The following is a 16,522-nucleotide window of genomic DNA, read 5'->3' on the forward strand; positions in this document are numbered from 1 at the left end:
CTTTTTCAGGCTTATTCCAATAGTAAAGTTTTATTACAGACAGTACTGGTAGTAGTAATAGTAGCTTTATTTTCTCTATCTATGTCATGCAATGGGAGGGATCCATGAAGTACGTAGGAGAGGTGGGTTGCTTGCGATTGGACCATATGGTAAGAAATGTAAATTACTTTCACTCCTGCCCAAACCCCAGGGCTCCCAGCCACCTCTGCAGCTGGTACCTCTGGGAGTTATTTAAAGGCCCTGGCTCCTAGCTTCAGATGAATCCCTGAGCCCTTTAAATCCTGATTTAAAAGCTGTGGGATTTAAAGGCCCCACCTCTTCCAATAGAGGCCACGCCTCTTCCGGTTGAGGCCTCTCCCCCTCTGCAGGACTCTGGAGTACCGGCAAGTCCTTTAAGTTACTTTCACCCCTGCATGAACCTGAATTAGGGTACGGTGACCACATGGTTTAAAATCGTGGTCCCTTGGAGGTGTTCATCTGCAGTACAATGCAGTTTGGTGCAGTTGGCAGGCGCTGATCAGGGATGGTCCCGGGACTGTAATCAAGGCATAATAATAAAGGGAAGTGGGGGCTAAGACTGGAATAGAAAAGGAAGCAACAAGTCGGGATCGAAGTGCATTGTATGGGTCCAGGACTAGAATAGCAGGAGGGGCTGCTGTCAGCATTAAAGTGCAATTGGCAGAGCTGTGTGGGGAGCTCACAACTGAAACTACAGCAAGTAGCTCGGGAGCAAGGTCTATTGGAAGAGCTGACTAGGAGAAAAGCAGGAGGGGCTGCCGATCAGGACCACGGACTGGCCTGGGTGGCTGGGCATGGGAAAGCCTGACTGCTGTCAGCCTGACTCTAAGCAGGCTGATTTTGTTTCTGATTTTCATAAGCACACCCCTGCAACCAGCCCATCCAGGGAAAAAGAGAGGTTGTGTATTGAGTCAGTCAGAATACAGTGGTGCTAACCCTCATGGTGTTACCAGCGTCTGGTGATATTTGATGTTTTTCTTAAAGCTCCAACTCTTAGAGTCATGTGATGAGGTGAAAATCTCAGCTTTCATTTAAACAAAACCCCAAGCTTCTAGCCTTTCTGGTTGCAGAGACAGGCTTAAAAACATGGTCTAAAATGCTCGAAGACCAGAAAGCATATTAAAAGCACCCCGGATTTTTTTTAAATCTCCTGGTTTGTATGCCAATCTCATGATTTTATGGGACCTGTCTCATGAGTTTTGAATGCTTGGGGGTGCTAATACTGAAATATACAAACATGAAGCTGGGGCAGTGACTCATCAAGATGAGCTGCTATGAAAGCAACAAAGGCCGCATTGGGAATTGGTGACCAGAGAGACAGTGGAGGGGAAGGAGGCATTTGTTTTTTTGTCTTCCCTCATGCTCTAGGCAATTAGTAGCTCTGTGGATGATGTGACCTGAACAGACAGTACTGACTGGCCAAAAGGAGGCCCATTCAGTCTCAAGAGTAGAGGCAGTAACCCCTGTATCCTGGAAAAATTCTAGCTCAAGTAATTGCATGTTGTTGACTTGGATTCCCACTGCCACTTTATCTGTCTACAATATTCGCATCTGTCCAAACTGTGGCATATTGTTGCCAATCACTGTTAAAAAAACAGGTGCCACCACAGAGGGTCCTACATCCCAGAAGTGGATGAATTGATTTCTTGTATATATCAGGCCAAACTTGTGGGCCTCACTTGGCAGTTAATCATGTCCATCTGGGCAAATACAGCAACAAAGTATTCCCAAAAATTAGTTTGATTGTTCAAACAAATTGGCTTCATCTGTGTTTGTGACCATGTTGCATTTGCTTTCTGCAGATAATCTTGCCAGTGAGTTTGCTGGCAGGAACACGGAAAATGATGAGGGACTAGTGGGGCTCAGCGGTTTTGAAAGTCAGGCCCTCAGGGTCTCAAGTTGGGCACCCAGAACAGAGACACTTGGAATTACTGGCTGGTCTGCAGAAATGGGGTTGTACTGAATGACAGCCCCTGAACCTGGGGAGTGGTGTGGCTGGGAGGTGCAGGGTGAGTGGGCTGTGTCCCACCTGACCAGGAGTTGTGTCAAGAGCAGGGTGATACCTGGAGCCTCACATGCACTTTGCCTTGTTTATTTGTCCACCGTGGCTAAGTGAAGCCATGGGAACTGGCTAAGCACATGGGCATTCAGAGTAAGGAGGGAGGGAGGATGCATCAGTCTGTGGTGACTGGTTGATCATTTCCAGGGATACCAAAGGGGATGTTTTTAAAGAGGTTCTTGGAGAAATCACCCTCTCATCACTCCCATTAGCAACTTTGTGCAGAGGAGGCCCTGGGCCCCTCCCACCTGTCCTGAAGAGTCTGAATATCCTCTCGGGGGTGGTATGTCCCCGCATGCCCTCTCGAGGGTGCCTTGTCCCCCATGTCCTCTCTGGGGGGGACCATATCCCCGTATGCCCTCTCGTGGGGGGCAGTGTCCCCACCTGCCCTCTCGGGGGGTGGGGCAGCGTCCCCACCTGCCCTATCAGGGGTGGGAAGGATGTGTCCCTGCATAAGAGGCTCGACATAAACCCAAACCAGCACTGGGAAGTAAATGAGACCCACTGGGTCCCCCCGGTCCAAGTTGTGTTTGTGACTTGGGCAGGAAATGCACTAGGGTTGGATTTCTCGTGGCCTGGCCAGCATTTCTGCTCCCAGGTCTGGTGGGAACCCAGAAAGAAAAATGTGATGAAAGTGATTCAAACGAGCTTTGGTTCAGGGTCATTTCAGACTTTGGATGATGATTGTACGTGGTGTTTCCATGGAGAAATTCTTTTCCTCTCCCCTTTCCCATAGCTCCTAACCTTGCCCCCTGTGCTCTGCTCCTGCCTCTATCCTGTCTCATCTCCCATCATGTTCACCCTAACGGCTGCGCTCTATACTGGCCACAATGTCCTTGCCCTGTGCCATCACGCCCAGTCTAACCCCATTCTCCTCCATTCTTGCTCCCTTTCATGCCTTGCCTACTCTTCTCTCTATACCCAATAGACCTCCCATGTGTGCCAAGTGACCTCCCTCCCTTCCTTTTAACCCTCCTTTGCCTTGTCCTGCGCTGCCAGCTGCTCCCCTGTGCTCACCCTCAGTGCCTGTTTCAACACACAGAATTTAAAAGATTGGCTCCCTCTGCAATGTGACCTGCCTGACCTTTCCTTGATTTCACTCCTGCCCCTTCTTTCCCAACCCATGTCTTTTGACTCTTCTCTTCATGTTTGTCTGATGGAGACAGTCAACTCTTTGGGCCAGGACTGTGTCTTTTTCACTTTCCTGAAAGTGTCACACAGTTATGTGCGATGTAAATTTTGACAGCTGATGACAACCACTGAGCATTGCCTCTGCAGAGCCTCACCAGCACGTGCCTTTGTATCGTGAGCCCCAGACCATTAAGGGACCACGTGCCCAACTTCTCAGAGATTCGCTTGTTCGATGCCAGGGTTGGTGACCCTAGCTGCCTTCAGTTCCATTCCTACTGCCATAGGCAGCATATCTCAGAACCATCCTTCAGCTCACCTGTACTGTAGGAGATGGTGTTCCATCTTTAGCTCAGGTTAGGTAGTTAATTTACATGTTTGCTGGAGAAGCATGAAGCTGTGTTCAGAAGCGTATCTCTTTCTTAGCCATTAGATTCATGACAATTCAGCTGGCTCCATTGCAGAGCCCCAGGTCAGTTGTCATCTGTGGTATTGCATGGTTCTGACCCATCCTCATCCCCTTCATTGCCCTGCTGAGAGCCTAGCATTTATCATCCAATAGCCAGATTTAAATGGTGCGTGTCTTGTGACCAGATATCCATAACAGCCCCCGGCATGGGAGAAGGGTAGTCCCTGAAGCCATTGGGATTAGCCTTACCCCTCCAACCTGCTTTGAGTAGGAGGGGCAGCTTAAAGGCCTATTGATGGAGAATGCATTGAGAGGCCAGACAGCCAACACTGGACCCATCTCCTCTGTACCAAAGGTCTCAAAGGAACTGGCCTCATCGTAGTCTGGTTCCACCTCAGAACCAAAGGATCAAAAGAAAGTTCAGTGAGGGAGGTACTGGTTGCAATGCTTGAGATCTAAGGGCTACTGTAACGGGGTAGGGCTCACCCCTGCGGCACCTCCTGCTGGTCATCCAGGGAATTAGCATTTTGCAGCTCTGGAGCACCCTCTGCAGGCTGGTGTCTTGCTTGCTGCTGGCCCCGTGTCCCTCCCAGACCCCAGTGCCCTTTCAGGCCGAGGCACTGCCCTCTGGCAGTACCCCCACAGATCTGGGTCTCCTCTCCCTGAGGAACTCCCAATCCCCTCTATCCCCACCTCGCCTCAGTCTACGGCCATTGCCAGGCACCAGTTAGCCCCCGTTCACTGGGGCCGACTGCAGTGTAAATGCCACTCATCATAGGCAAGGGGGGTTTGGAACCTGCTGCCACCACCTACCCCAGGCTAACCCTCTGTAGCCCCAATATCTACCCTGGCCTTTATCAAGGCCTGCAGCCTGGGGCGTTTCCAGGCCGGAACTCCCCAGCTCCTCTGGCCTTCCCCCAGCCATGCTCCACTTTAGGTAGCCTCTCAGCTTCTAGGCAGCCAGGCCCTGCTAGAGAGAGACTCAGTCTCTAGCTTCTGGCCCCAGCCCTCTTCTAAGGGCCAGCTGGGCCCTCATTAAGCCAGCCTCAGCCTGATTGGGGCGTGGCCCCCAGCTGAGGCTGCTTTCCCCAATCAGCTCCACTTTTCCTTCTCTGCCACAGCCCTCTCCCCAGGCTGTTTTAAGCCTTTGTAAGGCAGGAGCAGGTGACCACCCCACTACAGCTACAAAAAACCCAAAGCCTGTGACTCCTCATAGGAAGTCCTCACTCCTGTTCTCTTCTCCCTTAACCGAGAATAGGTGCAGACCCACACACTCTCCTATGGCTCAGTGCAGGAACTGTTGGTTTGCAAGCACCATAAAGCCCTCAGATCCAAGCACCTGTTAGTGCTGTGGGCACTTCAGGTCCATAGAGGTTGGAGCTGGGGCTGCCTGAATTCAAGTCTTGAGATCCAGTGACTAATGTTGTATCTCTCTCTGCCCCTGTTTTGTCTGGGAGCTCAGAGAGGCAGTGGTCCATGCTCTCATCCTTCTCAGGGAAATGGGAGATCTGCTACGGCATTTTCAGGTCCAAAAAGACCAACCTCTCCTTTGATTTTTCCTGCCTCAGTGCCCCAAATTCAGATCCAAGGACTTCCTGGATGGAGATAAGAATGGAGGGTTCTCCTGGTGGCTCTCTGATCCATACATTTCCCTGCAAACCCAAGTGTAAGAGGGAGAGAGGGTCCATTCTCCCTTTCCTAGCACCTTGGCCACATGCTTCCAGTATTACAGGGAGATTATACAGAGACATGCTCTTTGGACTTCTCCCTCACCATGAAGTTCTTCTAAGAGGTCACTTACAGCCATCAGACTCCATGACCAATATGACACAAATGGCATTGTCTGCCCATCCAGCCAAGAGACAATCCACTGAGTGGCCTCTTGCAAAGCTCATCTTCTCCAGAGTACCTGGAAGAAATACTCATCTCATCACCTAAGCCTGCCTTTCTCTCTACTGACAATCCTGGAGGATGATCCTTGGAGTCTGAAGAAGAGGCGGAGGAATTAGAGAACCCGGAAGATAGATGTGGTGCAACAAAGGCTGAAGCCATCCTCTCCCACTTCCCCAGAGGGAAGTGAGACTGTGCCTTCACCAGGGGAGATGGAGATTGAACAGCTCCCGGAATGGCAGAGACCTTGACAGTCCAGGGTGGGTATTGAGAGGGAAGTCACACAAGCTCTTTGGGATCAGAGAGCAGGGAAAACTATTCTTCCTGTACACAAATGGCTCTTAAAGCCAGCAAAAGGCATCTAACTCAGTCCGGCCTCACTTTCTGCTCTGGCAGGGAAACATGGTCACCTTTTCTGAACAACACAGCAGAAATAGGGTATTTCATCAGCTGGAGCTAGGCTATGTATGTTAGACTGTGAGAAGGCACTGTGTCATCACCTGGGGAGGACAAAACTCTTGTGCAACTCTTCAAGGTTATTTGTAGTATTTGGAGACAAGTGTAAGGGGAAACCAGTTTCTATTCAGAGAGTGTACTGGAGTCAGTCCTGACCAAGCAGGTGTCCCAGTGCCAAATAGCTGAGAGGCCCTTAAAGGAGTTTGCACAGTGTGTTTGCGGGATGTCTCCATCTCTGAACTCTGGGAAGCCACTGCGTTGCACTCCATTCATAACTTCACACAACATGACTGTCTTGACTTAGGGGCCAAGCATGGTTCTAATTTTAGCAGAATAGTCCTTTAACCTTTCTTTAACCAAGGACTCCTCAACCCTCCTCCAAGGGGTTGTTACTGTTAGTCAGTCTCCCAAGCACGGGGATCTGCAGAGGCAATTCTGGGTGAGAAAGAAAATATACTCATCTGTAACTACAGTGTTGCCCCTGCAGATTCACACTCAACCAACCTCCTTCCCGTACACAGCATTCTGAACTGTTGGGAAGAATTGAGAGTGGTCAGATCAGCAGTCCTTGCATTTCTTCATACCGAGCCTTGAGCTCTGCAGGTAGGTGTATGTGTGGAACCGTCCATCTCTGCTATCTGGGCTCATGGCCCTAAGGCATATGTACCCCCAAGGGTGTGTCTCTGCAGAGGCAATGCACACTCAGAATGCCACTCACAGGTAAGTAATCTTACTTTATTATATCTGACCTGGGTCATCCATCCATTCTGTTTTTCCATCCCACCGTTGTCACCCATTCTAACAGCAAGGCAAAGCCTTCATCTGCTTTCACCTAAGCCCCTGAAAAGCTGGGCCTGGAACTTCGGCACATGTGCCTGCTCGTTGCAGGTCTGTATGTTGAAAAGTCATGGCAAGACTTAGACAACTCGATCTCCTCACTGACTTTGTCCTAGTCGCCCAGCCAGAGATAACCCTTTTCTCTCTACAGCCCATATGCTTTGTGAAACGTCTGGCTCATGTGTTGCATGTGAAACAGGGGGGCCTGCCCTCTGCCTGAGAGAGACATACCTAGAGCCTTAACTGGGGCCTAGTTAAACAGAACAGATTGCAACTACCCTGGGTGAAGGGGGACTGGAACAATTTGTATAGTGGGGATGCTGAAAGCCATGGAACCAAACTGTAAACCCTGTATGTGATGGAAACCACTTCAAGCCAGGGATTACAGCAGCACCCCAGCACCCATAGTTCCAGCACCTGTACCTGGGTGTATAAAGTAGAAAGCTGTGGCCTGAAGAAATACATCACAGCAGTCAGTGTTTCACCTTGCGCCTAGCCACTTGCATCTAGGAGCTTGGCATGCCAGGTCTGAACACCATGGTCCTCACTCCTTGGTTAAGGGGAGAGCAGTGGTGAGTCTGCGTAGAACTGATTTTCCATAGGAGTGAGTGGACTGTTCAAAGACAGCCATTGCTGATGGTACTGTTCAATCTAGTACAGCAGCGAGGAGGAAGTCTCTCTGAAGATGGGGCAGTTTCTCCATAAGCACTTTGTCAAGTGTTTAGCAAAGTTTCCTGGAAGAAAAGTGCCAGAATGTACAATCTCGGTCTTCCTTTGCCTCCCACTTAGTGTACATGACTCATATAACCTAGTCTTCCTTTCATTCATAGAAATAGATGAATAAGTTCCATTTTTCCTTTAACATGCAGCTATTTAAGCTGAGAAGCAGTGTCTCTAATGGCTAGAGGAAATGGGTTTGGAGCTAGGATCCCCAGGTTCTAGTCCCAGCTCTGATTCACTGTGTGATCTTGGGCAGTTCACTTGCCACCTTTAATGCCTCAGTTTCCCCCTAAATGAGCAGAGCAAAGTAATTAGTGCAAAAAAAAGGAAAGAAAGTTGTTCATCATGGTGAATTTCAAAGTCACATATGTGAGTATTTGCAGCTTCCAGTTTGAAATGTGCATACCCAGATTTTCCAGTTGGATGTGTTTGCTGGCTCACATTCAGTCAGGGAAGAGAAATTATACCAGGTAGCTTATCTGACCAATCACAACTGAGCATCCGTTAGCTCTGAGCATGGGGACATTCATACTCACCTGACCCTGGGTCTCTTGCGAGTGATATGACATTAATGTGTAAAGCATTGTGACATTCACCAAGGGGAAGGTGCTAGAGGAGATCAAAGCATTATTACACGTGTCCTCTAAGGCTCATTTTCTGTTCTTGATCAACCAAAAATGATATTGAAAAACTCCATCAAACCAATTCATCTTTTCTTTATGTTTTGTTTCCTCCAACCCAACCACTACTGTACCTAACCAGACCAGGCCAATCATTGCTCCAAGATGGCCCCCCAGTTGCCTAGCAACCCTCTAGCTGTTGTGGGAGACCCAAACCAAAACTATCTCTCCCAAATAAACCGAAACTGTAAGTGACTAACTCATGTTGTCATCGTCCTCTGCGATGACGCCATGTGGCCGGTTGTAATCTCGTTGCATGATTTGACGTTGAGTTTTCTATATCTCTATTTCTATATCTTTATTTTTTCTGTATTGGTGCTTTTCTTTTGGCGATTGTGAAGTGCCGTAGTGAAGCCCCTGGTGGATAGTTTTTGGAGTGCTGATTGGTCAGTCTTGATTAGTTGTGAACTTTGACTCCCTCTCCAAACTCCACCTTCTCCTCTGCCCTCTCTTCTTTTCTCTTTGTTGTAACGTAACAATCTGTGTTTGTGTTTCACCAGCATTCACTATATGGCCATAATGACTGGGGAAATGTAATTGTTAAGGAATCATGCTTGGTTCCAATATTATTTCTGAAAAAGGGGATTTCATTTAATTTCAGTTGAAACAAGAAATGAAGGGTTTTATTTTGTATTCTTTTCCCTTTTGTTATTTGCAAAATATAGTCTCAAAAACTTTGTAGTGCATGTGAAAAAGCACTTGGGAATATCCCGAACATTGATCCTTCAGCAGTATGGTTTGCGGATTGTGAGTTGGAACTGAAGTCTTGTATTTCTTTGCTGAATATTCCTTCTCATCCCATCCAAGAGGGAATTCAGAGTAGTATGGCAGAAAGTGAGGCTGGAGCAGAAGAGACTGAGTTATGAGGAAAGATTGAGGTGGGATTTACAAAAGAATATACAGTAGTTAGGCGCTCAGGTCCCATTCTCTAACACAGGATAACTAATAACTCACCTCTGGTTCAGCCAGTGCAGTTCTGTCCTGTTAGGACATCAGATCTCCATGCAGACACTTTCTCTTTCATAAGAGGAGACAGAGCGGCCAGTCTTTGTGATTCCTCAGAGCTAGGAAGGTCATATTTGCAGTGACAAAAAAGAGCCAATAAGATTTCAAAGGAACCTAGGGCAAAATTATCAGCTGATGTAATTGCTTTGACCTCAGAGGAGTTCTATCACCAGAGAGTTTGGCCTCTAACATTCTTTCACTGCTGAACATTTTGCAGAGACTTTAAATAAGAAGTGCCATCTCTTTAAACAATGGACTGGTTATTTTTTGGAGGGTGATGACCCAGCTGAAGGGCACATGTACCTCACTAGTGCTCCTCCATACACTTAACCAGCTAGTGGAACCCTGTGAAATTTAGAGGTGCCCTTGCTTTTTCACATTTGAGGACTTAGCCTCAAATCTAGCCTCAGTTCCAAGTGGAAATATGTTTAGTGGATCTAAATGTAGTTCCTAATGGACATTTCTCCAAATTGCAAAACCACTGTATTATTTAACATAAAGGTAATCTGGGCTGAAAATCACCAGGACTGGAATAGCAGGGTCAGCTGCAGGTCAGGATTGAGGTGCACTGGCAGTTCTGTGTGGATAGTCCAGGACTGAAATAGCAGGGGTGCTGCAGGTCAGGTTTGAGGGTCATTGGTAGAGCTGTGTGAGGGGAATAAGAGTGTGTGCATCAGTTGAGGATAGAAGTGCATTGTCAGAGCTGGGATGGTGATGGAGCTGCAGGACAGAGATGAGGTGACTTGGAAGAGGTGCGTAAAAGATAGAAACTTGCATAGGCCCTCCCCTCCACGACCCGTGACTTTTCAGTGACTATGTCCCTTCCTCTGTTTCCTAAGCACTAAAACTCACCCAACATTAAAGCCATTCTCAGGGGGCTCTCATGCATTGTATGTTCCAATGGGCCTTGCAAATCCCAGAGCCTTTTAATGTGCCCTTTGTTGTCTTGCAGGTTGGATGCCCTGCAGCGTATGAAGAGTACTCTCCTTTTTCCCAAGTGCAGTATCCAAACTTGTAACTCTCTTTCTTTGCAACATATCATGGAGGAGGCGGAAGCGAAGGAGGAGAAGAAATGCTGGCGAAAAAGAGAGCCATTGTGGTTGTATCTTCTTTTTATTTTTTAATTTTCGAATCAGTTTTGTTTGTTTCTTAACAAGAAAGAAAAAGACACAATGATGTTGGAGAAAAGACAAACAGCGCAGAAATTTGCTGAATCAGACTATGAAACGGTGGCTGCTGAAGAAGACTTTGAATTCCTCGCAAGGAGAGAGGTGGGATTCTTGGAAAGAAAAACAGACCAATCTAGGATTGAGAGCTAGGACAGCTCATTCGTGAGGATGAACCCTACCTTTTTAAAGCACTCATTTGCTGCTACAAGTTTCAAAGGAGGAACTAGGAAAGAGGATCCAAATGGATATAAACCAAAGCCAGTGGGATTGGACCAGGCGTGTATGTTTCACCTGGATAACATTTTGTGTTAAAAGGGAAAGAGAAATTGATTTTTTCCATATCTGGCTGGAAAAAAAGAAATCAAAGGCTAAGCGCATGTTGGACTTATAGAAGAGATATATAAATACGTTTATATATGTATATATATATACATATATAGATATATATATATATATATACACATACACACACACACACACCATGGAGCAGGCCAAGGGGATGCGCTCCTCTCCTTGCTTGTCACTGGCACAGGGACATAGGATTTACTTCTTTCAAAGTCATATCATTCCTTAGAGTTTAGGGACCAAAGGACTACTGCTTTTTTAAATATATATATAAATAAATTAATTTAACAAAAAAACAAAGAAAAAAGGTAGAAGTATCACGTAACAGCTGCGAGCGTTTCAAAAAGAAACACAGAGGGAAACTAGAAAGAGCTTTGTTTACCGTGTTGTGTGTTCCAGTGGCCCAGCGACTGCATAGGCTGTAGGAGCCCAAGGGACCGGATAGCTGGGAAGTTTTTCCAAGGCTGTGGAAAGTGACATCGTGGCATTTCTGTCATGGCAACTTCTTCTCGCACCCCTGTCCTACCCCAGACAAAAACATAGAAATGAAGATCTTGGCTGGTAAGTAGAGCTGGTCGAAAGATCCAGTTTTGCCTCCACCAAGAACATGGAAGAAATCATTCCATTTGAAATTGTTAATGGCAGATTTGGGTTTTACCGAAGGAAAAATTTTAAACAAAGCAAAGATGTTTGTTTCAAAGGGAAATTTTCATTTTGTTTTGAGTTCTTGAGAAATTGAAAAATCCATTCCATTGGCCTGTTTTCACTACACATTTCAATTTTGATTAAACACCCTTTGTGACAAAAAACGATTTTGGTTGAGAAATGTTGACCAGCTCTACTGCTGAGACAATTATGAGAAACGTGTTGCAACCTTCACTAGCTCCTGAGATATGTATGATCTCCTCTGCCTCTTCTTTACACTGTGTGTGAGAGGTGAATTGGGGCCATAACATTGTACATTCAAATCCAACTCTGAGTTACACCAGTGCATCCCTTGCTGAGGTCACTGCATTACCTGGGCATAACCGATCAGAATGTGGTTTGTGGGTTGCAGATATATTGACATATGATACCTGATGCTTCAGCATAAGACCATATCAGACTGTGCCAAATATGTGTGTGGAGCACACGTTCCCTCCAGGTGCTTACATGTTTCATGATGAAAACAAAAGATTTTCTTTCCCACACACCCTTCACCACCTCTGAGATTTCCTATCATAGAGCAGATTTGCTCAAGGTCAGATATTTGCATCATGGTATAAATCTTCCCCGCCAGCTGATCTCACTGATCACTGCATGTGTCGAAAGGTAAAATTCAAGCCAAGAGAGGCAGTGTGGGAGGCTGTTATTAACTGTAGTGGACCAGACTCTGCACTGATTTATAATCCCAGTGGAGTCAATTCAATTGTATGGGGCATCCATCAGAGCAAAGTTTGGCCCATTGAGTTTAAACAAGGGCTGAATTCATCCCTGAGGTATCATATAATCATAGAAACATAGCCCTGGAAGGTATTTCAAGACATTATCAAGTCCAGCTCTCCCTAACGAGAACAATCTTCATCTGTCCCCACTTCCAGGCCCAGAACAAAAAAACCAGCAACTTAGCCATATACAAAAAATAAAACGAGAGAGAGGGCAAACCTCTGCGAGACCAGTAGTCTCTGGGAGAGGTCAAATTTTACGTGTCATGGAGATTTATAGTCATAGCATGAAAATTTGACTGCACTGGAATCAATAGGTGTTTCGCCATTGACTTCAGTGGGCTCAGGATTTCACCTGTGGATTGGAAGGCCAGAAGGGACTGCATAACTCAGTGACTCCTGCATTGAGCACAATAATTTTTCAGAATGGTAGAAGCAGTTATCCCCTGCCATCCATAAATACATATATACCAGTGGACTCTCAATCACTCTTGTCTCACCCACCCTTTTACTTCTTTTCTTTTATCTTCTCCAGGATGGCTGAAGCTTTGCTCCCCTCCTCACTACCATTAGAAAGGCCTTGCCTTTAAGTCTGAGAGGATGTGCAGTCATGGCCCTTTAAAACTCCCCCTGTCCTGCAGGGAGGGAGTGTCTTTTTCCACAGGAACTCCCTGTTATTCAATGGAATTCACTCTGCAGAGGAGAAAGCCTCAGATAGGACAGATGGGACCTTAAAGGGGCCAGACTATATCTCCTGTGGGATCTTAAAGGAGCAGGCCTGTTGCTCTTTGTTTTTAATTTCTTCACACATCTGCCACTTCTCTTCTCTTAGTTTCTGTCACAACTCATGTTTCCCATCAGGCACCAGGCTCTGCTTTCCCCAGTGCCTGAACCTGCCACCTTGCGATCAGTTGGAAGGAATCAGCGTAAGGCTTACAAATATAGAGGGGAGTGATTCAGGATCTAAAACCATGCCCTGAATTGTGCTCCAGAGTCAACTCATGGGAGAGTTGGGCATTTCTGAAGCCTCAAAATGAGCACCTTCCTCAGCTGTCACCATCCCTGACTCCACAGTCTTTCACACTCACAGTAGCTATAAGCGTGCCAATGCATGGACCACTTCTGTTCTCTGCAAGCATTACTCAGGAGCATTATCTAGAAGAGTATTCCTTGACATGCAGTATTCCATCCGTTGTCATTACCTGTAGGGCTTGGGCTTAAGGACCTCTTTGATCCAGATCCACGTAACCAACTGAAATGCCACAGGATCCATTATGCACCAGCCAAATGCTGGGCATTGAAATGTTTACAGACCTGCTCACTTTATACTACAGTGCGTTTACTTGGATTCACTGCTGCTCTGCAGGGCTAGCTTTATGGTTTAAGTAGGTGTTAATTATCATGCTGTGTATGGGAGAGCCTCCTGTCTTTGACCTGCTTAGAACTAAATTAGACTCTATTTCAAACTAAGATTGTTTGCAGCTAGGCAGAAAGGAAGAGGGGTGTAAGGAATGGTGCTGTGCATGCACTGCATGGTTAGAGCAGAAGACTGGAAGTCGGGACTCATGGCCTTTATTCCTGACTGTGCTGCAGATTCATTGGATGGGATAAAAGCTCTGTTTAAAGTCATTGTCCTCACTCTGACCTCAGTTTTAAAATGGGAATAATAATAGTTCCCTAACTCACAAGACACATTGTGAGGCACGTTTAATCAATGTTTGCAAAGTGCTTTGTGATCTTTGCATGCAACGCACTGTAGAAGTGAAAAATACTATTTTTATATAGTGGTCAGATACTGCATTGCTGGCCCTAGAGTACATCACTCAAAGCCTTTCAAGAAAACTAGAATTATGAACCTGGACAAAAGACCCTTCTACTCCAACAGTACTAAACTAAACCAGGGTCTGATCCTACTCTATTGGAGCAGGATCCATCCAGCCATCCCATTGCAGCTTTGCCACTGACTTCAACATGTACTGGATCAGGCTCCTACCGTAGACTGCTCCCTAGCCTCAGCCCGCTGTTTGCCCTGCTGAATGTACAAAGAAAAGAAGTAGCTGTCACCTGGCACCAGGTACGGCTCTCACAATGCTACTGGGGGTAGAAAGAAGCCCATACTTTTGAGCATTCAGGTGAGAAGGGAGCTGTTTGACCAAATGTTTGTGGAAGAAATCTAACCAAAGAGCTTCTAATGCAGGTATGTAGAGCCAGGCCATTCATAAAGCCTAGCTGTTGTTTAGTGCCAAATGCCATGTTACTGAGGGTAAATGCGGTCAGAAATTCTGTATTTCTAAGACTAGGGGTTGTCTCCAAACCCTCTTTGGTGTTTTGCATCTCTCAAGCCATCTCCTGTCTTACAGTCCCAGGCTCTGGGAGTCATATTTGATGCACAGCATTGATGTACAAACACCAACATACTCCACAGCACTCGCACCTTCTTTAGCCTCTCTGGTGTCTGCAGATACCCCATGAGGGAGTGGCCTCTGTGTCTCCTGAGCAATATTAACCAAGGGCCAGATCCTGCTCTCAGCTGCACTGGTGTAACTTCACTCACATTTGTCCTTCAGTACCTAGTGACCAGTCACTTTACAACATGACTTTTGTGAGTACTGGTTGGCCATGAATGGGTTGCCCAAAGCTACAAGGGGAGGAGAGGAGGTCCGAGATGGAATTTAGGAAATGTCCAGCCAAACAGACTAGATGCCTCTAGTTGCCCTTCACAGCTCACGCCCTGGTTTGGTCGCTTGGCCACTGGACTCCTTTTTCTGTGACTCATTGTTACATTTCCTAGTGGTTTAGAACAGAATGCTTTTGTAGAACGTTAGCATTTAACATAGGATAACTCTCCATTTGAAAACAAAAAAAAAGACAATCGACTTTAGTGATCATGTGAAAGTGACTTTTTTTTAAAAAAAATGAAACAAAGCAACAAAAAAAAATATACATACAACAGAGGGGCTTCAAACAGCAAGTGATACCCATAATACCAGTGAGCAATGTATTCCAGGTTCTACTTCAAACATCAGACCACTGTAGTGAACATGGGGCCTGTTAGGCATGATAGCCCTGTTCCAGCCGCTTCCAGGAAAGTTAATGAGTAGCTCAGTCCTTGTTTCCAGATAAGTGACCTGAGAAATTCAATGACCTGTTCCCCTCTGCCTAGTATCAAAGCGTGGTATTTGAGTGCCCCATCACTCTTTAGCTCATCCATGCCTCTTTCTGAAAGGCTGAGATTTTGATGGTTTAGCTCCAGGTACAACCTACATAAAGAAACTGCATTGCCCAAGGAAGTTACAGTCCTAAGTTTTAGAAGATAATTTATGATCTATAATCACTTACTAAAAAAAAGAATGTCTTAGACCAAGAACCAAGGTACAGTTGGCGGGACGTCTTATTTATTCTTAATTGTGTTTCCTCTTAATGGTGAAGGGCAGTTGAGAACCTCAACTCATGCAAGAAATGCACTCACTAGAAAGAGGCTCTGATTATCCTTCACTTTTCAACCTGTGTTGTCATTTATGCCTGTTCAAAGTGAGTGTAGGATGCTACCAGATCAGAACTGGTGCATCTTATATCCACTTGGTAGCAGTGAAATGGCAACAAACGACGCAGGACAAGAGAATTAGGCCCAGAGTCTTCTGACCCAACCATTAACTTAAACTGCTGAATTTTTGTGGCATGAATAAGGCAAAGGGCTTCTTTTGTCAAATGATCCACTCCATTCCAACCTTTGGAAAAGTTTGTAAGTATTTCAAGACAGGATTTTCCTCCCGTTCCCTTTGACTGCCATTTTGGTTTGAATTTGCTGCCCCAAAACATTGGGGCCAAAAAACGATCTTCAGGTCAGTGAAGAAATGATGGTGAAAGGAAGTGAGATCCGCTTTGCTGACATGTCCTACTGTTGAAATCAAACTACAGTGTAAAGCAAAGGGGTGGATGTTCTACAGATCCTGTTAAACCATACTTAGTATTATGGCTAAGAGAAGTAAAGCTAGTCTGCTACTCCTGGCCTTAAAAACTGGTCCCTCAGTCTAAAGCGAGCAAAAACAAGACTTTCATAGGACTTACTGGCTTGGACAACACAAAATAAGCATTAAGATACCACAATAATTGGCACAGCATAAGAACCTGAATAGAATAGAATAGATATATGAAGAAGTAAGTGGCAAGCAATAGACAGGGAACCAATAGAACAGGGAGGTTTCGACAGTGGGAATTTAGGTCACTGGAATTGTACTGTACATCCTTGCCTCAATGAGGACTTGGGAGAAGTCATGGGTTCATGTTGTTAGTATGCTTTGAGAGCAGGAAATGAAGGATGCGTTATACAAGGAAGAGATTAGTATTATTCTATGGTTATTTTAGTATTTCCTGATTCTCAC

General features: G+C 45.9%; 1 protein-coding gene across 12 annotated transcripts in view; it reads left to right on the top strand.

Moving 5' to 3' along the window:
• Window positions 1-10,804, top strand: part of CELF6 (CUGBP Elav-like family member 6) — a 230,026-nt gene extending 219,222 nt beyond the window's left edge. For 6 of the 12 annotated variants that reach the window (XM_050968346.1, XM_050968351.1, XM_050968345.1 and 3 more), the window contains exon 12: window positions 10,155-10,794. Coding sequence is in view for 1 of the 12 variants with exons in the window: in XM_050968344.1 (XP_050824301.1) it covers window positions 10,155-10,177 (23 nt within the window). In the remaining 11 variants the exon portion in view is untranslated. Of the gene's footprint in view, window positions 1-10,154 lie in introns of all 12 variants that reach the window. The other 6 variants (XM_050968352.1, XM_050968342.1, XM_050968341.1 and 3 more) reach the window with 3 other exon arrangements.
• The last annotated feature ends 5,718 nt before the right edge of the window (window positions 10,805-16,522 follow it).

This window comes from Gopherus flavomarginatus, chromosome 9 (genome assembly GCF_025201925.1).
Source record: "Gopherus flavomarginatus isolate rGopFla2 chromosome 9, rGopFla2.mat.asm, whole genome shotgun sequence".
Lineage (NCBI taxonomy): Eukaryota > Metazoa > Chordata > Testudines > Testudinidae > Gopherus > Gopherus flavomarginatus.